Source organism: Lottia gigantea, assembly GCF_000327385.1.
Source record: "Lottia gigantea unplaced genomic scaffold LOTGIsca_51, whole genome shotgun sequence".
Taxonomy (NCBI): Eukaryota; Metazoa; Mollusca; class Gastropoda; family Lottiidae; genus Lottia; species Lottia gigantea.
Window position 1 is genome coordinate 817,261 of NW_008709752.1, and position 26,898 is coordinate 844,158.

The 26,898-nt window shown below is 34.2% G+C and overlaps 3 protein-coding genes across 3 annotated transcripts in view; 1 reads left to right on the top strand and 2 right to left on the bottom strand.

Annotated features, from left to right (window-relative positions):
• LOTGIDRAFT_165394 (hypothetical protein) overlaps positions 1–9,966 on the bottom strand; it is a gene marked incomplete at both ends in the record, with an annotated part of 41,388 nt that extends 31,422 nt beyond the window's left edge. Inside the window, 2 exons of the mRNA XM_009062411.1 lie at positions 6,141–6,233; positions 9,864–9,966. Of these exons, the coding sequence (XP_009060659.1) occupies positions 6,141–6,233; positions 9,864–9,966 (196 nt within the window). The remainder of the gene's footprint in view (positions 1–6,140; positions 6,234–9,863) is intronic.
• Positions 9,967–21,348: 11,382 nt separating this feature from the next.
• On the top strand, positions 21,349–22,333 carry LOTGIDRAFT_165395 (hypothetical protein; the record flags this gene model as incomplete). Its single annotated transcript, XM_009062412.1, has 2 exons — positions 21,349–21,550; positions 21,849–22,333. The coding sequence occupies 2 exons, from the start codon at positions 21,349–21,351 to the stop codon at positions 22,331–22,333; spliced, it is 687 nt and encodes a 228-aa protein (XP_009060660.1).
• Positions 22,334–24,259: 1,926 nt separating this feature from the next.
• Positions 24,260–26,125, bottom strand: LOTGIDRAFT_165396 (hypothetical protein; the record flags this gene model as incomplete). The annotated part of the gene is made up of 2 exons (XM_009062413.1): positions 24,260–24,669; positions 25,981–26,125. 2 exons carry the CDS (start codon positions 26,123–26,125, stop codon positions 24,260–24,262), a joined length of 555 nt encoding a protein of 184 aa, XP_009060661.1.
• Positions 26,126–26,898: the final 773 nt, after the last annotated feature.

Sequence of the window (26,898 nt, forward strand, 5' to 3'; positions counted from 1 at the left end):
TTCTTTGTGGTTTGAAAGTTTTGCCATTCCACTCAACTCTTATCTAATTTCTAAAACCATAGAACCAAAATAGATTTATATCGGAACAAGCATAATTGTATTATTTAAAAAGGAAGGGGCGAAGTAGAAAGGGACAAATGGGTAAGAGGCGAACTAGGAAAGGGGTGAGTGGGGCGGAATGGGAAAGTTGCAATATGGTGACTAGGGCGAAACGGAGAAAGGACGAAAAGGGGATATTGTAGGTGCAAATTTAGAAGGGGCGAAGTGGGAAGACACCTATAATGTTACTTCTATTTCAGAACAAACAGATGAAAATACAGATGAACGATCTGACGACTCTTTTCATTTAATCGTGTTCTGATGAATTTTGTCATAACTCAATTCATCAAAAGCGAGGTTGAAAATGTTTCGACAATGTTATAAGGAGAGTATCCTACAAAAGACCATGGATAGTGAATGACAGCACGGCGAAAACGAAAAATCCTGATTTACATTACATATTAAACTTATTGAAAAACTAATTATAATATACATACCTGGCAACTGAAAGGTAGATTATATAAATGGTCAACAGTAAAAATAGTTCACATATTTTCGCCATTTCGACAAGTTTGCATATATCTCGCTCCGTTCCTAGGAATGAATAACTATTGAAATCAGAATGTGAAATATTTAAAGATGGATGTATTGCATCTCTAATTACCAACATTATCAGATTTACAAATACGACAAATGTTAACTGCCAGTATTTGAAATCATAACTCACTAGTTATCAAAACAAGTTAGTGTCGGCACTAAAATGGCTTTATTGCACCTGGACAATATAGCTATCTGCAACTAGCAGCAAGATGGGAATTTGAGGTTGTTAGGAGAGTGGAAAACAGAACTTGAATTCATTAATTTCTTACCTGCTCCGCTAAATTTTCAAAGTCACATCTTCTCGAAAATTCATCTTTCCAAAAAATTGTTCAATAATTGAAATGAAACGAAAAGTAACGAAACCCGGTAATATTTCTTTTTACTAAATATAAATCACTAAAATGTCATCAAATGCAAACACAAAGGGATTACGTTAAAGGTGTGGATTGATTCACAGTTATTTGAATAAAATGCATAGCCATCAATATTATATTCAAGGACAGAAATCCTGAAGCTGAAAATATAGTGAATACAAGTTGTCTGCAAATGAAAGGATAGGCATTGAAATGATGAAAGCCCTCCATGGTGAAATTATAGAATCAAGCAAACAGTTTGGGTAGCTGTGGATCTCAATGAGGGAATAGGACGAGTCCATTCGGAAATTGAGGGATCACGTACTATTGTAAAATATTGCAAGATTGTCGGGACAAGAATAAGAACCTGGCATGTAGAATGAGATTGTTTGGAAGCTAGGGAAGGACGCCAAATATCTTCACAAATGCTAGAATTCGGTAGTTTGTTCCATCTTTCTCAATTTCATAAGATAGCTTGCCAGGCAAAGTAACATACACCCACTACCAGCTGTCAGAAATGATAACAAAATCTTTAGTGGCTCAATAATGAATTTTCAGATAATCTTAAAATCATCTAGTTTCATCAAGATTGGATAAAAACTGTAGTCTTTATGTGCCTGCAAGCCGAATTTTACAAGTTTCTACTAAGTATAGGGCACTAACTCCGAAACCCTTAATCCGATTGTTACCAATTACGAACTGGAGTGAGATCTCGTCAACATATAAATTCATACCTAGTTTCATCTAGGTTGGATAAAAACGGTAATCTCTATCATACCTACAATCGAAATATGATACTTTTTACTAAGTCAAGGGCAATACCTCTGAAACAGTTCATCCGATGTTTATTACCAATTTCGAACTTGACTGAGATCTAATCAACATTTACATGCATACCAAGTTTCATCAAGATCAGATAACTGTAGTCTCTATCATGCCTACAAGCCAAATTGTACGCGTTTTTACTAAGTCAAAGGCAATAACTCCGAAACAGTTAATCCGATTATTACCGAGTTCAATATATCATGTATACCAAGTTTTATAAGACAGATACAGATATAGTCTCTAGATATCGTGCCTACAAGGCAAATTTGACGCGTTTTTACTAAGTCAAGGGCAATAACTCTGAAACAGTTCATCCAATTATTACCAATTTTGAACTTGACCGAGATCTCATCAATATATACATGTATACCAAGTTTCATCAAGATCGGATAAAAACTGTAGTCTCTAGATATCGTGCCTACAATGCAAATTTGACGCGTTTTTACTAAGTCAAGGTCAATAACTCTGAAACAGTTCATCCGATTATTACCAATTTCGAACTTGACCGAGATCTCATCAATATATACATGTATACCAAGTTTCATCAAGATCGGATACAAACTGTAGCCTCTATCGCGCCTACAAGAAATGTAAACGGACCGACAGACAGGGACGTATAAAAACTGACAATTTTTTTAATAAAAAATAAAAAACCACAGATAATCAAATATACACTGAAAATAAATATACCAGAATACATATTGAAAATGACAAACCCAGGCGCAGAGTGTCAATTAATATCTTTATTACATATCTGGTTTCCATGGTACTGCCACCCTGAATAAACAGTAGGTCCTGATAAAAAGTTGTTAGTCAAAGGTCACACATTTATTCGATTATTTATTCCTATTGGGTAATTTATCTTATGAACTGTCGCTAACACGGCATGATAGTACGATGTAATATGATATATTGACTGCCATAGCTTTGCAACTATAATGACTTACTGTTGCATATGCAAGTTTGTTGATTTGTTTAGTGAACAACTGACGTCGTGCCTTAATTAACATATGACCTGTGTCTTGCATTTCACCCATCTACAGTGTGTATATAAAAAGCTCTTTGCTCATAGTAAACACGGTTTCTGACAATAATACAAGGACGTGACCTATATTTTTCAATTTAATTTGTATGAGCTACCTGAACAGGACCTGTGCTTGTAAGCCAACCATTGTGAATAATATATTAAAACTGCATATCTACTATAATAATCATCAAGAAAAATAGTAAAAAATGTTACTTTGTCTTCGGGCCATAATAAAGTTGTATGGTGTGTGGCGTCTGATAATATAGACTATAGAAAGAATCCATCATAACACAATATGCTAAGTAGTTCAAGGGCTATCCGGGTTTTGTTTGAATGGTTGTTCTTGTGATATTATGTATGTATAATGCCGTATGATTTCTGGGAACACCCGTTTGAACGTATCACATTTATGTAAGACTAACACATAAGAAATATAGGCAGGTAAACGGATTGATCTTTGAAAACCAAAAAAATCACATTAATTACAAAAAGGAAAAGGGATATATTACAAAAAAGGCACCTTAAAAATCCATAATAGTAAAATGTATAAGCCCAATGCTTCCATACTGTCTGATAGCCCTTGTATAAAACACACGGTCACTATTTGTAGTTAGATTAATTGTTAGGATCGTAAAGTGTTGTGCAGGTTCGTTTATTTCTGAGGTATTGTTCATTGAAACAAAAATATTCACCGGACGTTACTAAGGAAATGTCTCACAGTATTTAAATCATGACTATAGTTTAAAACTATTGATATACGTTACAGAGTTGCGCGATGGGGTCATTATTTCAAATGTTTTAAACATAAAAAACAAACGTGTCCGTGTCCAGTTTCCTGATCAAACTGGTAGTAACAATTGATATACCTTTTTTGAAATCTCTCTACTGAAGGCAGTAGATGTTCTTGTTTTGGGTTGGATTGTGTTCCTTTAAAAACCCAACATTATTTGAAAATGACACAATCATATCAATACGTGTCAAGAACCACACTGCCCACCTGTTAGTTAGGGGATTGCTACTATTCATTGTACTGTTTTTAAGGCAATTGTCACTTCCTCGTTAATTTTTTGTTACAGATTGATTAAACCAAAGCATTTATGATATTATCCTTTCAAACAAAGTATATAATTTATATACGTTATAAAATGTCCGTATTCCTGTTAGATAAATATAGGCAAACAATCCTATACATGCTCTATTGCTCTCTCAAGACTCTTGACTTTTGATATATCAACACAGACGTATTTAAATGGGATTATGAGTGTAATTTACAATTACTTGGAATATGTAATTTAAAATAAGATCAACAGTGAAAACTATATATCATCAGCCATAACTGTAAGTAGAGTATTGTAAATCAAATAAAGACTGATTCGATATGGTATGAATGTTTGCAGCTAATGAACTTTTCATTTGAAGAAATTTATCAAGCATAGATGAGGAAATAGTTCATAATGAAAAGTGGTATCAGGTGTCGGGAAGAGAAAGAATGTCCTGTTTGGGGTCAAGCCTGCCTTTGTCGCTCGATGTACACAAAAACAATTATGGCAGATAAAGAATAATGACAAGGTTGATCAAGTTTTATAGTTCAAGGGAGGGAACTGATCACAACAATTACACAAAGTCCGGTACATGAACTAAATACCAGGATTTAATCACACATGAAGCATTTTAAAATGAAATCCAGATATCCAGAAGGGTAGAAAAATCCATTACACATAATAGGGAGGAAGAACCAAACTTATAATCATGTAAATATATAGTAACGTCTAGTGGTAAACCGGCATACTATTTTGTCTACAATATGGCACGTCATATATGTACAACTCTGTTTGGGTCTTCAACTAACTAACTAACGGACATGAAGTTGTAAAACAAATTTATAGGTGGGACTTGGTGTATGCGGTTGAATTAGCAATCTAGAGACTTACCTAAACGTAAGAAATTTTCTCCATTTCTGACATATTCATCAAGTCTTTGAAAATAAAAATAGCGACCGGCAACATATAAAGTTTCGGTATATGATTTGTAAATGCCATGTTATGAATAACATCTACGAGTATATTTCCTTGGAATTAATGGCGAAGAACAGGTAGAAACGGATTTAGCTTAAACACTTTGTATTGCAGGTTCTAACTTCAGATCGTCGTGAAAAGTTTTCGCAATTCATACCCTTTATATAAAGTAAGGCTTCAAATCCAGAGTGTAAAAGTTGGAAGTTGAAGTAAAAAGCGAAATGAGTACTATATCCGTATTAATCTGTTTAAGTTGACAAATTTCTTATGGAGCCATATTTCCTTTACAGCAAAATACATGTATAGGCAATGAAAATACTTTAACATTATCAGAAATGAAATGGACATTAACATTCGCCTTTCTGCTCTTGATAGGGCTGATGGAGACGAATGGTGCTCTTAAACCTATCATGTGGATAACTGCAAGTGAACAAAATAGTCTGTGATATCGCCTTTATACAACAAACAATATTAAATACCTTCATTTCATACCTTCCCCATAATACAACAAACAATATTAAATACCTTCATTTCATACCTTCCCCATAATACAACAAACAATATTAAATACCTTTATTACATTTCTGGTTCCCATCGAACTTCCATCCTGAACAACACTGTTTCTGTGAATAATAATACGTCCTGAAGATAATAAACTATTGTATTTAGTAAATCAATGAAATATCAATAAATATACCAAGTACTAACGATTCGCACCATAAAACGAAACCCGAAATCTAAACAACATATCGGCGATACAGTAGCAGCAGCCAATGGATGGAATGTGGCAAAATATTTAATTGGCATCTAATGTCCATTTGATCCATTCTTGATCTTAAAAACTTTATGCAGACGCAACAGGACTAAGAGGATCCAAATGGATCAAATCTGCTAGAAATGCTAAATCGACTCTATGGTTGTTTTTTTTGCACGTGACGTAATCTCTCCCAAATTAGCTAATAACGAGACAAACTGGTATGTTTGCCCTTATCTTAAGAGCACCTTCACTTTCAAGTCATAAAAGTATTAGCCGTCAAATAATCGAATATATAAATATTAATAGTTGAAAATAAGGTAACTCATAGCTGTTTCATATGCAATTAACATAGTACACTCCTCAAAGCAAAACGAAAGCGGAAAGCATGCGTTAATTTTATTTTCTAATAATATCATTGGAAGCACTCTCATGACATCAGAGTTAAGAACCATAAAAGAGCTCTATATCAACTTAGCTAACGATATTCGCAAAAACCAATTTAAGTCTTTAGGTAAAAGTAATACCTGTGTTTTTTGCATCTGAAAAATCGCCTCCAGCTTCCACATCTTGTATGGTAGGCAACACTGTTGGATCTTTGAACATAACAAGCATGATCACTGAAATGATACGGGAATATGTGGAAATTATTTTCCCCAGCTCATACATGATCAAATTAATAAGGCATTCTCCACGATTAAGGTTACATATACTTGCTGTGTATCAACAAATGCATCCTTGATCAATTTTCGTCGTGGGAACCTGCTCAGGAAAGCATGATAAGCATCCAATGTAATGGACGCTTTCCAACCATAGGTGATGTTGAATAAAATAAAAGAAAATGTATTCAGAAGCATCAGCACCAAAAACGGGTTATGTTACACTTAGACACGATATAACTATGAGAAAAAATCCATATATTGGAAACAGAACACACCGATAGGTTGTAGGTTCAAAGCATCACCAAAAAAAAAAGTTTAAAATTCAAAATAAAGGATTGTTTTCAGAATTGGTACTGCCTTCTCAATAAGAGAGGACCAATGGTCCAGCACGGTAATGGTGTGAAATTAAATAAAATTAAAATAAAATAATTACATTGTGGCACAGGTAGATGATATCCATAATATTAATAACAGAAAGCTGAAGGCTTTCATATTACTTGATATCCTAATCCGAAATGAAATGTTTACTGTAGGTTAGGATTATTACAAGAAAGTATTATTTTAAAGGTAGTGTACTGTGTACGTTATTGGTGTAAAGCCACAAACTATTTCTCCAGATTGTTCAAATTGCATTTATCAAACTACTAGAAAAGGCGAAATTAAAATCAGTAATGAGGTACACGATCCTTATAGAATACAAGTATAATATTATATACAAAATATAATAATATAGTTAAAATCGGAGAAACTATAAAAACTAGCCTGATTGCTGATAGCTCTTGCAAGTGCATTGCATGGGTGTACCATTGTGTAGAGAATGAATGGAATGGTCCATACAACTAATGTCTATATATATCGTTAAATTCCGAAATATAAGAAATGCTGTACTATTAAAAAATATTTTTATTGCAATTCTCATTTTCGCGGGAAGTTCCTTTTAAAACCATGCATCGATTAAGAATTTCGAGGTAAAATTGTCTAAAATCCCCCATTTACTTATTATCGATAATCTTAGTAAGACGAGCTGGTCATTATGCATATATATATATACACAATGTATTGTAGAACTATAATGACTTTTTTTATTATTGCTTAACAATATAATATACATATAATAAATCTTACTACTCGCGAAGCCTTTATATGTGAAATATAATAAAAATGATCAATAAATGTGACCGGTTTCAAGATCCTAGTTTGAGTCTTAGTTCGTAACTCTAACAATATAGGTTTTACCCTCGGTAGTCATTGGTAACTTTTCTATCGCGGCATGGGTCGAGATCTTACCTTTGGATTTTTCAACCTGGTGTCCCCCTGCCAGTGACTTAGGTCGGAGGAGTCGACATGGAAAAGTCCTGGATTTTTCAGTGGCAAATTGGGCAGATTGATTAGGCGTTCACTCACACGACATCAAACTAACTTGATGCTTGCATCACTTAATGCATAATTTAAATAAATGGTGGTTACCAAGATTAGGGCATGGAATGATCGTGGTATACGGTGATTAAGGGCGTCTTTGTTGGCATATTATTCTTCGTGAATAGAAATTTTTTTTCAGCTGAGTAAGGTCCTTCAATGCCACGAACAAAATCGCTCCCATTATATTAATTTTATTGAGAGTTGTAAACAACTACCAACTAAAAACAAAATATTTACCATATTTTTTTTCGATTTACATACCAGTTATTTAAATGTACGAATATTATTCAACTATTAGTTTGTAGATAGATATTTAGATTGGAGACATGGAGTAAATATTAATTTTCCTCATCATAGCATTATGTATCCCATGATTTAGTTGTCAACATTAAACTGCGAGTAAATACCAATTTATTTCTATATTCGCAGATGTCAAATGTATTTAAAATTATGGTGGTAATACAGCGAGACTTGTTCCGTTCCAAGTCAACTGGATTACTCCGTGAACTAAAAGCTTGTTTAAATAACCGATCTGTTTGTCATATCATTCTAATCCGGTGTTATAAATTTCCTCGGTCACATTTCCCCACAGATATGGAGAAAATAAAGGACACACTTGGTCTGACTTATTTTGCACTTCTGAAATTACGTTCTTACAAAATTATTGAAAGGAAAGCAACATTTTTAATAGATGGGTGAGTATTATAACATATTGTACGCAGTCATTCATAAGTAAGTATTGCAAAGAGCCATTTAGACTCATCAGCATGATATATAAATATATACAATATGTACAACATGGAGACAATAAACTATATAAATAATAACAATATATATAACATGATGATAAGTATAGTATAGGATTATAATAACCATTAAACATTAATCTATAAGTCTCTCTTCCTAACAGAGCAAATGAAGTATCTCGCAAGGTTACAAAGCTGCTTTTTATTTTGTATTGATAAACGTTCTGTTAGTTTTAACATTGACAGTTTGTGCCAATAGTAACGTTTAATATATTTCTCACGTAACTCATTATGATATGTACATTCCAATATAAAATGATATTCGTCCACTATTGATAATTTATCACATAAAATACAGATTCGGTTTTCTCTTGCGATTTAACTATACCTGCCTATTTCAATATTCAGCATATGAGATGACAATCTAAACTTAGAAATAACATAGCGATAAGAATCTGGGATTGATTTGGATAAGTAATATTGTAATGTAAAATGAAATGGTAGATTTTTATATATTAAACAATTGGAGGATGACTCAAAACAAGCAAACATTTCTTGGAGAAATATATCTTTAAGTCTACATGTTATAATATTAATGGTTTTATACACAGTTTGGCTAAGCGGATTATGCCATATATAACCAAGACCCAAAGAGTATAGTAGACTCTTTATTTCTTCAAGCCAATTAGGGCTAGTAATAACGTTTTCGTTCATATCCTCATATACACATTGTAAACTACAATTTTCACTTGTCAAAACTTTTAAACAAAATTTGATGATTTGAATATAGTGTGTAATATATAACGGGAATCTATTTAACTCTGCATACATTATAAAATTCATTGTGCATCTTTTTACATGTAATATATAATTTAAAAAATCAGAGTGAACCATTTCAATTTCCTTGGAAATTCTAAAACCCCATATTTCGCAACCATAATTTAGAACAGTTGAGACGTAGGAATGAAATACATTTAATTTAGCTTCAATATTTAGTGAATTTTTGTTACATATATTAAGTATATTAAACATGCACTTTCTCCCTTGAGATGAAATTATTGACTGAGCTTTAAGAAATTTACCATTATAAAATAAATTCGTCCCCAGATAATTGAAACTGTTCACCTCTGTAGGTTTACTATTATATAACCATGTACAATGTTTCGGGAGTTTGTTTCCCTTTCTAAATACAACTATTTTTGTTTTCTCAACATTCACCTCTATGGACCATTTACATGCATATCCGTACAAAGTGTTAAGATTTTCATGCAATCCATTAATAGTTTCTGAGTTGTGTCGTCTGCATACAATGTCAAGAATATTGCAAGTTTCTTGATGTATACTGGCTCTCCAGAGTTTGCAAAGAGCTCATTCTCAAGATCATTTATGTATAACTAGAATAAAAAGGGAGATAGAGGCTCACCTTGCATTAAACCGACGTCGTTTTGAAAAAATGCCGATAATTCTGAATTTTGACGAACACATGACGTTATGCCTCCATACATGGAAGAAATTATTTGATGCATTTTACCAGTAATTCCAGATTTAGCTAATTTGAATATTAGTTTTGGTCTTTGGATTAAATCAAATGCGCGGTGATAATCGATAAAGCAGCAGAATAGTTTTTTCCCTTGTCTCAGTGATCTATTAATCAAACCCTGTAAAGCAAAGATCGGGTCAATTCATAAATTTGACCATTATATAGACATAAAACTGCATCTGTTACTGCGAAAGTAGTACTTTTTGCTGAAGCTTCTTCCTGTTAATGAAAATTCGATTACAATTTCAATATCGTTTTCTTCATTGTAGACGAATACGGGTTTTGACACTGTTTTATTAACCGGTATAAATCTAAGCCCGATACACTTCGTTTTGTGGGAGTGGAAATTAGATTGAAGATCTATTTGAACGGAAATGAGGTGATGTAAACAAAATACAACATCGGTTTGCCAAGGAGGATGGAAGAGGTAAGAACATATTCTTTCTAAGTAAATATTCCAAAATAAGATTTGATTTTCTAATGGCTTCCATTCTTTACCGCAAATCTTACTCATTTATATACCGTCCATATACATCACAACATTTAATGAAATGCTGCTTTCGTTGTGTTCTCCATCGCAATCAAGCGTCATAACGAGTAATTTGTTTTGATATTTTTCTATCAAGTCTAACATGGAGTGTCAGCAAAGTTTCTTATGAGAATGCATGTGTCTATTGCTTCAGAGAAAACAGGAGCACAAGGTTATGACATGTTCAATATCGACATGGCTTCCGGGATATAAGCACTGAATTTAATTTCACGGGCAACGTCAATTTTAAAATAATTTGCAATGTGTTTATCAAAGAAATTTGACATATTTGCTTGTAAACGTTCTATTGGTCACGATTCTTTGAGGATTCTGCCGTCAACTTTGTCAAAATATAACCTATGAATGTGCCCTATCGAAAATCATGAAGGAAATGTATGAAAGGTTACATTTTTCATGCTTAGGATGTTCTACCAAATTTAAATATAGCTACCAGCGGCCGTATGTTTCCTTCTTGCAAGCTATCTTAAAGACGATAGCATTGTTATTAAAAAGAGTGACAAAGGTTCATGTTGTGTCATTCTGAATAGGGAGGATTACGTTTCAGAAGCAGAGAATCAACTGAATAATCCTAAACATTATGCCATTTTACCGAAACCAATTTTCAAAGAAACTGCTAACATGATTAACAATATTCTTGCCGATTTAGTCAAAACTAGTTATCTCAAACAGAAACAATATGACTATCTGTCTGCCAAACCTGATTGTCGCGAGAGACATTTGTACGCTTTGCCTAAAATCCATAAGAATCCAACCAAGGAGTGGTTTATCTCGAATAAAATCCCTAAAGGCCGCCCGATTATATCTGACTGTGGTAGTGAGTCATATTCAGTGTCAGAATACATTGATCATTTCTTACTACCTCTAGCATGTCAACATCGCGCCTACCTTAAAGACACAACCGATTTTGTCAATAAAATAAAAAATTTTCGAGTTCCCTCTAATGTCATTTTAATTTCTATCGACGTTTCTTCTATGTATACCAATATCGATAACACTACTGCTTTAACGGCAGTTCGTAAAGCTTTTAATAGAAACCCAGATCCAAACAGACCCGACGATGCAATTCTACAGCTTTTAGAGATTTGTCTTAGTCGAAACGATTTCACATTTAATGGTAAAACATATTTACAAACTTCAGGGGCAGCAATGGGCAAACGATTCGCCCCTTCGTACGCAAACCTTTTCATGGCACGTGGGAACGTGAGGTGTTGCCCCTCTGTCCATTTGACCCACTTTTTTACGGACGCTTTTTGGATGACATTTTAATGGTTTGGACTTATTCTATCGAACAGGTTTGGGAATTCTTTGAAATTCTCAACAACCACCATCCTTCTATCAAACTAACCGCAAACGTAAGTGACAAAAGCATAGACTTTCTCGATACCACAGTCTTTATGGGAGATTCCATAGCAGAAACAAATAAACTGGATATTAAAGTGTATTTCAAAGAAAGTGATACTCATCAACTCTTGCACAAGAGCTCCTTTCACCCAAAACATACCGTTTCTGGTATAATTAAGTCACAAGTTTTACGATTTCATCGAATTTGTACAAGATCTTCTGATTTCAACCAAGCCTGTACGATTGTTTTCTCAAAACTGAAAGAGCGTGGATACTCTAAACGATTTTTACGAAACATAAAAAATTCCACCTTAGCACAGATAAAAACAGACTTTATGCCGAAGTACCTCCATGTTTAAGAAGTGCTCCATGTTTGTCCAGTAGATGCAAAACATGTCCCTTTATATCAGAAACTCATTATTTTGTAAGCAACTCTACGAATAAAAGGTACCCAATCCAGGAACATCTAACAAGTGAACATTCGAATGTAATATATTTAATTTCATGCAAGAAATGCCCCAACAATATGTAGGAGAAACTAAGAATAATTTACGAACTCGCTTTAATGCTCATAGGTCAGACATCAAATTAAAGAAAGACAAGCCTGTTTCTAATCATTTCAACCTCGACGACCATTCAATAGACGATCTCGCCCTAATCCCAATTGAGCGTATAGAAATTGACTTGCCCGAAGATGAAACTACCAAATTCCGTCAATCTAGGGAAGCCCATTGGATTGAGACATTGAATACAGCAAGACCTATAGGACTAAATATTCATCATAATGTAGGCATAGCACCCTTTGTTGTCCCGTTTAATACAACCAGCAATCGAGCAAGCAAGATAGTTCATGCCCACTATAATAGCCTTCAAGAGAAATTCCCCCATGTCTATAAGCAGAAAATGATAGTTGCATATTCAAAAAATAAGAACTTAAGTGATAATATTGTTCATAGTAAACTAAAAACAATCAGTACATAACAGATACTATACTTCTCGCCCATTGGGCTAGTTATTTTTTCTAATTTCAGATCAGAATAAGAACAGAAGAAAACCCAATATCAAGACCCTTAATCCTAATTTCTAAATAAAGTGTCTGCTCCACCCTAGGCCTGTACATTTGGGAGAATCAACCCCTCCCTTTCCCGATATCTAATACTGTCCGTGCCAGGCCAGATCAGACAATTTATTTTGACTTTGGTATATTTTAGTTCATCTTATATTTATATATTTTATTTGTTTTGTATATATTGTATATGTTAGGATTTTGACATTTGTTTCTCGTGCATATAACAAACTTTCTTCAACAAAATTTGCATTAATCTTTTAATCTTACCAAGTAAATTTAATTGCCATTATTTATGTTTTTCTTTCGTGTAAATTATACTCCGAGATAATCCATCCATTTAAATTACTACTCGGGTATAATCAAAATTCAAAGTTAGTTCTAATCAATTTATAATTCACTAATCCCGCTTATTTTATCAAATATTTCTCATGTTTATTTATTTTATATTTTTGTATTCTTGATTTCTATTTATTTATGTTTTTCATTTATGTAAATTGTACTCTGAGATAATCTAATCCTCCTGAATAATTACTCAGTTATAATCAAAATCTAATCCAATATTTCTATAATCCTCAATTGATCAAAGATAGGACTCAACTAATTAAGAAATCAAAAATAATCCTAATTCTCAACTGATCAAAGATATGACATGATTCACTCAATAATTTTTAGAATATCAAAAACCTGTATTAACTGATTACTATATAAATCGCAAATTCAACATCATTACATAACCATTCCTCGACACTTGAAAAAGGATAATATTTCGAAAACCGGTTCGTGTCAATTGCGTAAGTTTTTGTTTTACTTGTTATAATTTTTCACAACATTGTTATTTATCACCTAAATATATATTTTTGCATTTTTCATCATAACTTTCATCTTACTTTATATATCCTCAAACCCAGTTTGACTTATTTGCATAATTTGATCCCCACATTTTCACGCTAGCATATACAGTTTCCTCCTGTTACATCCGCTGTACATTCCCTTTCAAACCTCAAGTTATTTTCATTATGCTCCCCAACTACAACAACCACTGGCAAGAAGCCAGACACTAATCGTCAACCAAACCAATATCACGTACCCTACAACGGCCCTGTCTTCTATCGACCTCTACCACCTACCAATCGCCGACCACCAACCAACCCATCCAGCTATATCCCACCCCATCGCCGACCTACCCACAATACCTACCAATCAAGAGGTAACCATCGACCTGACCAACAACAGGAACGACTACCAGCCCACCGACGCCAACCAGTCCCCACTCATAAGGAGGAAGAACCCTTTGTGAAGGTGTTCTTCCAAGTTTTGCAGTGCCTCCATCATTTGGCAATCCTTACCCTTCAACAGCAAGGCCAACCAGCGTTTACCTTCAAACGCAAAGTCTCTGAGTTGGATAGTTTGATCCGTCCAGCAATGAAAACATCAGCTATTGACGCGAATATTAGATCCCTCAATCGGACATGGCTCTCTAAGGTCACGCAGGTCCTGATCGACCATTGCCAAACCACACCACACACTTCAAGAGAAGCTGACCACTATTCGTACCAAGTCTTTTTCATCACCTGCCGTCGACCGCATCGTTTCTCATGCCCTGTCCTGGGCCCGTCGCTCCTATGGGAATCGTCTCACTCAAGCTGTAATCACCAAGTTCTACCAAACAATCAACGAAACAAAAACCAGAGTAACCATATCTCTACCAACTGAAATGGACACTACACCTGCACCATCTAGAGCCACGACACTGCCGAACCAAACCCCTAAACGAGCCCGAAGTTCACCTACTCTTAGTCCAGCAGACATAGGTAAACGCTCTCGTAGAGAGGGCACCCCCCCCCCCCCCTCTCTCTTTTCACTTTCAGACTCGTCTTCCCCTTCCACACCATCTGAATCTTCACCACGTGATCCAGGATCCGCCAACCTTTCTTCCTTCTGTGCGTTTTTGGACCAGCAAACCACCCCTCAGTCTCCATCCAAGTCGAGACGTGTATCCAGACCTTCCCCCCCTCGAACCAGATCCCAGTCCGTTCCCAATGCTACAATTCTAACAACTACCAAACCAGTACCAATCACACCCTCGACGACCATTATATCCGCTACAAAACCGTATTATCACCAAACCAAGGACAAATCATTATGGAAGCTACCCGCTCTAAAGAAATCTACCTTAATTATTGGATCATCTAACCTGAAACGAATTACCAAAACCAGTTCAGACACTGAAATACATTCTTACCCCGGTGCCCAAATCCACCACATACAGTCAGTCCTGGAAACATACGACCATGATCCCAAACCTACTACCATTATTCCTCATTTAGGCCTCAACAACCGTGATCAACCAAAGACCTCCTTTAACCAAGCCCAGAAATTAATCGCCACAGCCAACAAAACTTTCCCGAACTACAAGATCCGGGGTAATTAATCCAGTTAGTCAGTTAATGACTGGATTAACTTGATCCATTCCGTTTATACTAAGCAATTTAAGACATAGTAAAGAGTTATATATGGCAACAGTAAAGCAAAATGTGAATGAGCCAGCATCTTTTAGTAAGAAATGCCGCCATCTTGTAAGGGGGGATGAACACTTTTGTTATGTTATTGTTGTCTGGTGGTTTAATGGTTACACATTCTCTTGCGGGAGCTATGTCATTTGCGGCTAAAACTTTCTGGAATTGCGGGAACCACAGGCACAAGACGAAGAGTTGGCATGTCCCAAATTAAAGTCAAAGGTGTCCTCGATACACTAAAAAGGCTAGAAAACCTATTTACAATCCCTTTAACGACTTTTTTGTCTCTTAGGTGACAACTCGTGCTGCAAATGGAACATTGAGTGTCCAATATTTTGGTAGTATAATGGATAAAAGATGTGAACATCTCAATTGTAAATATAAAGTTGCTTTCCCAGCTGGCACCATGTTTATGGAGGAACTTATTGATTCCTGGGGCTTTGCCTTAATAAGTGCTATTAGTTCACCAAATCGTAAGTTTCAATATCCACAAGGCCCCAGTGGATATTAGCAATTAACTAAATCCATGATTCCTAGGAAATATTTGGTCTTATTCATATTGTTTTTAACTTCTGTACGTGGCGAAGCTCAACAATTTATACTTAGTCCCAGCTGTTGGAACAGTTGGGTATTTGGAAAACGGATTCAGACGAAATTTTCTTCGTAATTTAAGGATGAGCCCTATCAATAATCCATAAAGAAAAGTATAAAATTTATATATTTCATGGTGATGATTCTTGCTGTTCTGCCAGATTTCTAATTCAAATATAGCTATTGGTAGTCGTATGTTACATTGCCATGCGGTCTGATCAAGAGGTCACACGTAGACAGTCTTCACTTTCCATTGATTTTGAATAGTTATATTATTTTCAGTTCCAGGCAACGAAGGATACAAGTTATTTCGAAACAGTGGAATGAAATGTAAATTGGAATAATTATATATCTATTAAAATCATGTTTACTTCACTTCAGATCTTGGGTTTTTTCATCTCGCAAAACACGTCCGAATTTGATACAATTGCATTATTATAACATAAACAACCAACATAATCTTAAAGACGCTGGTCAGTATGTTGCAAGAGTCGATACTGTGGATAATTCAAATAGGGACACTCGGCAGTATGAAATCAAAACGTTTGAAAGGGGAATGAAACAAAGTTATAAGAACTACTTTAATATATGAAACGAGTATTGCCAAGGGTGCTAAATTATGACTTAGTTTTGGATTTAATGAAAGGATAAATGCCGAATCCCGACGATGAAATAAAATTGACCGCATTATTGTAATATTCCCATTCCATATCATTCATCACTAACGATTGACTGAGTAAAAAAAATGAATATGAGGATTATGCACTTTAAGGTGAACAATGTCTCACTATCTGTAGTATCTGATGTTCTGTATGTTTTCTTACCAGCAGCCAAATTCATGTTCAGATGCTATAGTTCTGTTAATCCTCAATATTACGGACAGGCACGCGTAATTTCTGACGAATACAAAAAATAATTTTGTGTAATTTGGATAATTTTGTTGTTCAAGATATTCAGAATTGTCCAACCAGCTATATATATATATATACATATTTTTGACATTTCATACCTATACTGTGTCCGGTGCTATATGGCCAGTTTTGGTGTTGATTCTCCAAAGCAACGTATATTCATTTATGTAGACACTATCAAAGTCGATAGATTTACGACATTTCAAAATATCCGGAACAAGACTTAAGGATCCATTTTAGTCGACAACTAGCCTACAAATTCGAAAGTGTTAAATATAGTTACGTGTTTATTTTATGAAACCAATTTAACTGTCTTGCGTAGAAATAATACATAAAATATCACTTCAAACCGAGGTGTGTAAGGAACATTACATACATTATTTAAAATTTGATACCACTGCCACCACACCCATTAAGTTGTTTGTGTGCATCCTGCCATACAAAATTAAACATGTACTTAAGATAGAACACCCTTTTCTAACAATAAAGCTGATTGTAATATAATCACAAAGCAATTGTATAAAAATGTGAAATTTTATTCTTAAAAATCGTAAAAATAATAACCTTGTCAAACAACATTTCTGCACACAATCATTCTTTATCATCTAAAAAGCTTTAAACATCATGAAAAGCCTTTCTTCATACGCCTACATTGCAGATAAGCTTTGGTAAAAGCCTGCAGAATCAGTAGGGATAGGAAACAAGACTTGCATACTTATAGCCCAAAGGAAAGTTTTTAATTAAATCCCTGGGCATGGTGTACTTTTTCTCATTGCAAGATGTTTGTCTCAAGACATTCTCGATTCCGTGGCGATTTTAACGACGATTGTTGGCGACAATGGTGCCCACCGTAAGGTATCTGATGTTACCTACAAGCTTCTACCACGCATATGGCAACCTCAACATACTGTGAGCTAATTCACTGTCGCCGTAGCTCAGTTGTAAGAACGTCTATCGGGTGTGACGGCGGGGCTATAAGTGAACTACTGTAGATCAGTGAAATTTTTTCTGATAATCGCCAAATTTAATACGGATACTTTGGAATGGGATCTTATGGAGTTGTTTCGATGTCAATATTAATTTCCTTGACGAAATGTTCAAAGGTATATTGGTAATTTTGAGATTGATTTGTAAATGTTCATTACAAGTTCAATTGTCACTTTGTCGTTTTGCAAGGAAATAAATATTGAAATCGAAAAAACTCCATAAGATCTTACTTGTCAATCGCACCAAATCTGCACTGTACATCGAAATTGATGTAACAATCAATAAAAAGTTAAGTTCGAATAGAGTACTTTTACGTGGATGAGGATTTGTACTAATTACCTTACTGATACAAACTGATCATGAACAATTCACCGAAAATGTTATGTTCAGTGTAAGCATGAGAATTCGAACTCATAGCTTAAAATTACCGAAACAATATTGTTACAGCCCGTTCTAAACAACAACACACAACCTAAATGTAAATAATATATTGATGTTTGTCGAATGAGCAAACGATGGCACTGATCAAATTGACATTTGTCAAGAATAGATAGATAGGTATCATCATTGCCAAAAAATCAAAAGTATTAGTCAGATATTAAAGCCAGTTAAGTAAGGAAGGAGTACAGACTGATCTATATCCACGTTACGGATTCGCATGGCATTGACAATTATTTATGCATTGCAACGAAACTTGATAGTAAATTACTAATTTGATGGTGATACATCGATCTTGATGTAGGCTGTCGTAAGTGTATGTTACTCTGCTTGTCATGCTATCGGTAAAACTCTTTTGTATTTTCAATAACACTTGTCGGTTTTGTTACGATATGCATGGACAACTCCAAATTAGAGAACATGTACATCTTCCTTCAACGCCCAGAAAACTGTATTTTCTTCCTGGTTTACATTAATATACTTTTATAGCAACTTATAATATTGTAAAATATTGTCAGTATAGCTGGATGTGTAACATGAATACTTTATCTGTGATAGTATATGGAATTTTATTGTGGAGACTGTTTCTGCCAGTCACCGGGCGGTAAGGAACTTTATGTATCTTTCTTACGTTAATATTCTCATCATTGTTCATATCTTTCGTTGAGACGCTCTGAACTAACATACGTACTGAGAGAAGTTTCTCTTACTGACGAGAAGGTACCATAATGGTGTACAATGTATTATACACAACAGGGTGTATTTCTCACAACAACTATCTTTTGGAAAACATCGTTGAATCTCCGAAAAGGATACCGCGCTGACAAATGCAACGCAAAATGGCAAAAATTTTTGAGGAATACCGCGCCCATTCACTCCAGCAACAGAACGGAACTTAGCGGAGCTATAATTCAAAAAACACAATTTCACCCCAGCTATGCAACCAAGCCGATCTTAATTTAGCTCGCCTCGCGTGACCTAGTGACGTCATAGATGAAAAATAAGACAAGTTGCCCAGTTGATTCCATGGCAAATAGTGCCGTTAAACCCATCAGTGGCTGATGAATCGCTCAATTTCTAAAAGGTAATGCCTGGATTTTTGAAGCAAGGATCACCACCGACAGCAGCTATTCGGATGACGATGATAAAGCAAATAGGCAAGACTTCGGTAACAAAATAGCCGGACACTTGAAGGTGTTGTTGACACAACAACGTCAACACGAGCGAACAGTCAGTTACATCAGACATTTGAATAAATATAAGCATGAGACTTTGAAGTCAAATTAACGAATTTAATTCTAATGAATAAAATAATTTTTATCAACTTTTACTCCCATTCATGACAACACTAGGACTTTACAATCTAAAACTCAGAAAACTGATAATTCTGACATGATTGTACCGATGATGATGGCGATGCGATGTGAATGAAATAATCACGTCGTCTCTGAATAAAAATGAATACACCTATATATAACTGTAAAATGAACAAATCCCGACATTGACGTCAATTTAATCCAGATGAACAATCAATTTTAATAAGTTTTAATGCAAAAGCAGGAGTAAATATAAAAGTATCCCAAAAGTAGCCAACTTTGTCTCAAACAACAAATCCCTCATTTCCTCCGGTACCCAAGCTGTTGGATCTGTAGTAAAAGCAGGAGTAAATATAAGCGATGCAGTGAAACGATCTAACTAGTTGAAAGAATTACAACATATAATAGAAATGCGAAATACAAGATAAGAAAACAAAAAAGGCAATGGTTTTAAAATTATTGGATAAAAATATCAATTTTGTTTTGTTCCAGACACAAGTTTAATAGATGCCAACCAACATTGCTTATCACGTAGAACAATTAAACCATAACAGGCAATTGAAGGATATATTGTTAACTGAAGGATACCAAGAGGATAAGAATTTTCATATAGAAAAATTTGAAGAACTTAGTAAAAAGCCTAAAAATCTAACATTTAGTGAAAGTCTTACTCACAATGATGGTTTGTTAAAAGAACTTAAAGCCCATCTACATGATATAGAAATTCTCATGACAATAGAACCTTATGACCATCGACAAACTGGGGATGAAGATGTCAAAAATATTGAGATCAACTGCGATTGATTTTTAAAACAAGCTGCCTCCCGCTCCATTAAAGAATATTTTACTTTTGGATTATGGTTACAGAAATTATATATCTTAAATCACGGGAATTTCGAATCAATTTAGAAAAATGAGTTAACAATATCAGTAAGTTGGAGTAGAAAATTACGTAAACTTGCCAAACTCTGTGATAAATATCCGAGATTTCAAAATTTAACAATTTCAATTTCAAAATTATTGACGCAGATTTTAAAAATAGAACGAGAATTAGAAAGAACAAGTACTGAAGAACAAGTGTTTTGGGAAAGGATATAATATGTGACGTATATCTACCGATTCTCTAGGAGTGGTCATGACCTTAAAGTATATCTACCAGTATATCCTAGTAGAAGTGTATATCAATATACATGTAATTGTTTATGTTTTAAATTTCCTTGTATTTATTAAAACTACTTTGGTTTTTTTTGTTATTCTTCCTACATTTCCATGGGGGTAAATGGTTTCAAATAATAGGGTAACCTATCTTTAAAAATGGCACGAAAAAATTTCAGATTAGATTTTTCAATTATATGATCCAATTCGTTATTCGTTTAATAAGAAAAAGAGGATTACATTATCATATCACCAACCGTAGGCTCTAGATCTCACCTAAATGATGGGGTTAGGGTCACTTAGGGTTGCTTCTGTCTGATGCCTATTTCAGATGCGATTTCAAAATCAAAGAAGGAACTCCCAATGAGAATCGTGTACCTCAAACCAACAAAACGTTAGAAAACAATTTCTTCCCATCTTTATTTACTGAAATTGTTTTGGAAGCTGGTTCAAATCCCATAGAAATCACCAAACACCCCGGAGAATTTGACACAATGTTGAAAACAGTTCTATATCCCAAAAACTACGATTCAGTCTCAGGCTGGATACCCGATGTTGGCGATGGAAGTGTTTTAAAAGAACCGGTAAGAAATGTTCCAAATGATGCAGATGAAGCTAGAATGAGATCTATTGCGCGAAACACAATAGAAAGAGTAGGACGAGTACTTCAGTACAATATGTCTTTGAGAATAATAGGTGGGGTAATTCAATGATGATAAGATATTTGAGAGAATGGTTCAGATGCAAAATTAGAAATAACGAATCTCCAACTTCACATACCCGTAATAACACCATCAATTGAAGTAGAAACGAGAATATTGAACTCATTAACTAAAGATATTGAAATAGCATTTCTTTGTCGCAATACAATAGGTAGCATAACTTTAACTGGAGAATCCGCAACATGGCCAATCACTATTAAACCAGCAAGATATTTTATGGTTGGTTTCAAGAACTTGCCAGAACTTGACGAATAACAATAATATCTTTAGAGTGGCAATGAACCAAACTCAAGATCCTATAATCCGTAAAAATCAAGTAAGATTAAACAATGATAATTATCCTAACCAACTTTTAACAATTAATCCAACCACAAAGGATTATAATGAATTGTATAGAAACTATAAAAATATGTGTGAATTATTTGGAAATTCACCTCAGTTTGAATATGTAGATTTTGCAATTAATCACCCAATCTTCTGTTTTGATCTATCAGCTTATCAAGAAGATCTTTTCAAAACAGGGGTGAATATAAATATTCATATTGAAAAAACACAAGATATAAAAAAACTTATCAATAGATATAAACATTGTAAAGTCCGTGATGATATAGATTTGGAAAGAATTGATGCGAAAACAAAAGAAGGTGGATTTTTACCTTTCCTACCTTTGATATTTGCTGGTCTGGCCGCGGCAGAAGCCACAGCTGGTGGAGCAGCTGGGATTAACACCAGCCATCAACGCCAAGAAAGCAGCTGAAAAAAGTGAAAAACGTAGATATAATATGGAAATGGAAAAGAATTTGGAAATTGATTTAGTGAAGAAACCAAGAAAACTGTTAAAGAGGGATTAAGTAATCTAATAGATAAAATCCTAACAGGAGAAACGAAGGTCAATCATAAGGGGAATGCTATAGTTTTTAAAAACATACGTTCTGGAGAGGGGATTTTTCTTTCAAAGTATAAAGGAGATGGAGTAATTTTTGGAACAAAAATATAGAATAAAAAATGGGCAAAAAATTTAATCATTCAGAAATATTTCCTAGTAACCCAATGCTTATGTGTATTTGTGGAAGCTCAGGTTCTGGGAAGACTTATTTAACCTTTAACATGTTGACAACACCAAAACCTTTAGATTTCGATTCATTATATATCTACACAACAACACCATAGCAATCATATTATCAATTCCTCAAAGCTTTAAAATATATACTAAAGAAAGACGTTCAAGACATATTTAAATATTATGAAGACAACGATGAGATAGAAATAAAATATATCTAAGATGCATATATACAAGTAAGAATCCATCTTTCAATCCAACAGACATAGAAGTTTTTCTTACGAAAAATGTTAATGATTTAGATTTGTATCAAATTGATAGTGAGCGATAGAACTTAATAGTGTTTGACGACTGTGTAGCACAAAGAAATCAAGCTGTTCAACAAGAATTCTTCACGAGAGGAAGACATCACAGCTGTCACTGTATATACCAATCCCAATCTTTCGACGGTATGGATGCAATGTTCATAAGAAAAAATGCAAATTGTTTTTTATTATTTGAATTGAACGACAAAGATTTATCCACGGAATGGATAGAGATACATTCAAAAAGGATTGTAAAGCAGAATGGAGAAACCCAGATGATCATGGATATATATTCGTTTATACTAGAAAACCTGCGGGTGAAAGAGTTATGACAGATATATGTTAATTTTATTTCTTTAAAAATGGGTGATTGGAATAATCTTATTAAAAGAAACAGACAGTATATCAAAGCTAAGAATAAAATAAAGACTCAAGTTGAAAATAACAAATTACAACAACTTAGATTAACATAAAATCTACAAACTCTATTTCAACCAATATTAAAAAGGTCAAGAAGATATTAAAAAGAGACTCGCGCCTCGTATAGAACCTTCACCTCATAACAATCACCCCGAACCGATTGAATATGGTGGTTTTATAATTAGGACATTAGATGATATAAAACATTATTTTTCAAACCCCGACCAAGATTTACCAAAGAGCATTACACCAATTGTTGATAATGAAGGGTTATTGTTTAATGGATTTAGAATAAGATTTAGTGGAAATTCACCAATATTCAAAATCGATACAAAAGACTTTATATTTACATTAACAGAAGGATTAATATATTTAATGAATGGAGGGGATGTTGATATTGCCGATTACAAGGATTTAGTTGAATACTCAGAATTTCTACATAGGATAAAAACAGACGGGACCCGAAACAAGAAGATTAAAAGAAGTTGATCAATATATAAGAGCTAATATTAATCAAGATGATGAATATGCTGAAGACAATCCAATCACAGAAGAAATAGACGAATGGGATGATATGGTGGCATCTGGACAAGGTATAACGTTTTTATCCGACAACAACGAGGATCTACTTAATAGATTACAAATAATATTAGCAGCAATGAAGGAAGGTCATCGTTAAGACAGACAATATAATGAAGTTAATTGTATATTAAAAAGACTTCTAGAGAAAGGTATCATAGATAAAAATGATTATAAAAGCGTGATTGATAAAATTATCCGAAGCATTCTCTCCAAAGAATATCTTATCATCATTGATTTCTCTTTGTAGATGAATTTTATATGGTAACCCTATGGAAACTTTTCTGTGTTCCAACAGACCGAATAAAGGATATAATTTTCAATTTACGTAATTACCAAACCTATTATTCTCAACAACATTATTGTACTGAAGTACTCGTTTTTCAAATCCATGATTACCTGCTCGTCCTACTCTTTCTATTGTGTTTCGAGCAATAGCTCTCATTCTATCTGCATTTGCATCATTTGGAACATTTCTTACCGGTTCTTTTAAAACTCTTCCACCACCAACATCGGGTATCCATCCTGAGACTGAATCGTAGTTTTTGGGATATAGAACTGTTTTCAACATTGTTTCAAATTCCCCAGGGTGTTTAATGGTTTTTATGGGATTTGAACCAGCTTCCAAAACCATTTCAGTAAATAAATATGGGAAGAAATTGTTTTCTAACGTTGTGTTGGTTTGTGGTACGCGATTCTCATTGGGAGTCTTTGATTTTGAAATCGCATCTGAAATAGGCATCAGACAGAAGCAACCAATTCGATAATGAATTAATCTCGAAAGTGACCCTACCCCCATCATTTAGTTGAGACCTAGAGCCTACGGTTGGTGATGTGATATGATAATGTAATCCTCTTTTTTCTTATTAAACGAATAACGAATAGGATCATATAATTGAAAGATCGGATCTAATCTGTAATTTTTTTCTGCCATTTTTTAAAGATAGGTTTTACCCTATTATTTGAAACCATTTACCCCCATGGAAATGCAGGAAGAATAACAAAAAAACTAAACTAAATTAAAGTAAGTTTTAATAAATACAAGGAAATTTAAAACATAAACAATTACATGTATATTGATATACACTTCTACTAGATATACTTCAGAGTTATCTCCCCTCTTACACTATTGCCAGTCATAGTTCAAGGGTCATGACCGCTGCTACAGAATTGCTAGATATACGTCACATATTTTATCCTTTTCCAAAACGCTTGTTCTTCACCACTTGTTCTATTTTCGAAATCTGTATCAACAATTCTGAAACCTCGGATATTTGTCACAGAGTTTGGTAAAATTTTTGGCCTTTTTGTATCCCCCACTGCCTGCGATGGTTTAAATATTCTTCGTGATATGAAATGTTGGCATCTATTAAACTTGTGTCTGGAATAAAACAAAATTGATATTTTGAAAACAACAAATAATCTTAATTCCACCATCTCGTCTTATTACTAAATCAAACAAAGGACATACCTTGATTTTGTATGAGTAAATTCCTATTCTTCCAGCGTAACAAAATTGAGACAGTGTTTATAGTTGAGTTTAGTCTGTCTATGCCGACGTGGCACGCGTTGTACGTTAATATAACCGTCTGTCACTTAGTCACGCATATCCAGTCAATAATAGTCTGTGTGACTGTTACTAGACGTTAAAGGTATTTATAGTGTGAGTTTTATTCAGTCTATAATAAATCATTAACTAGTAAACTGGTTGATATTTTACTTTGAAGTAAACAAAAAACAGTGTTACCTCCCATTAATCAGTTAAAAAATGTTTGTTTTTTTCTAAATTCTTTGTGTATTTCATCTGTTATTCCCATACCCATTTTTATCTTTGCTTTCAAGAGTTTAATGATTATTGCTCTTTGAATTTTCTCTTTGAAAGTTGAATTTTGAATATTTTCAAGTGCGATTATCATTTGTTTGTCTGCTTCATGTCTGGATGTTATGTCATTATTTCTGTATAGTATATCATGTTTAAGTGCAGCAGCGTCAACTCTATTAACGGGTTCTTCATCGGTTTGGTCTAATCGCAGATCTAACCTTGTACCTGGACCAGTGTAATTATGATCGGGAAGATGTTTTCTCCGGGGTATTTTACCCATGGAAAGCTAGGAAGAGAGCCTAATGATTTTTGAATGTCAGAACCGAAATAAGTTTTAGGAGTTTGAGCAATTATCATTGACATTTTTATCCAATAATTTTTAAAACCATTGCCTTTTTTGTTTTCTTATCTTTTATTTCGCATTTCTCTTATACGCTGTAATTCTTTCAACTCATTAGATCTTTTCACTGCTTCGCTTATATTTACTCCTGCTTTTGCTACAGATCCAAGAGCTTGGGCTTCTGCGAAAATGAGGGATTTGTTGTTTGAGACAAAGTTGGCTACTTTTGGGATGAGAGATAATAGAGCTGAGAAGAAACCATCTTCGAATTTGTGTTGTTCATGTTTTAAAATCAAACTCATTGTGTTTTTAAATGAGTTAATTTGAAGATATTATAGGGCTGGGGGGCTTGGTAAACGAGTAACCTTATGGGCTCCGGGTTTATTAGTCGCGTGCCTGGTGGGCTTGTTTGTTTGGTGGGCTTGGGACGCCGCAGGCAAAGGAGTAGTATATGAGAATATAGATAGGGGACACGTTTTATAATTAAAAAAAAAAATTGCTTTTTGACGTAAGGAAAAAAGTGATTTTTTTTTTAAATTATAAAAGGTGCCCCCTATCTATATACTCATATACTACTTAGTGTGTGAATAAACTTTTTCTATATTTTCTTTTTCTGTATGTTTCGCAACCATTCTAGTAGTTTCATACCATTCTTCTTCAACCATTTCTTTATCGTAATGATACAAATAATACCAACCCTTAAAAGATAAAGCGGCAGCCGTTAGATTATTGGACATATTCTGGTTTACGACTTCTTTCGTGACTTGGTTATATTTCATCAACAAGCTCCAAGATA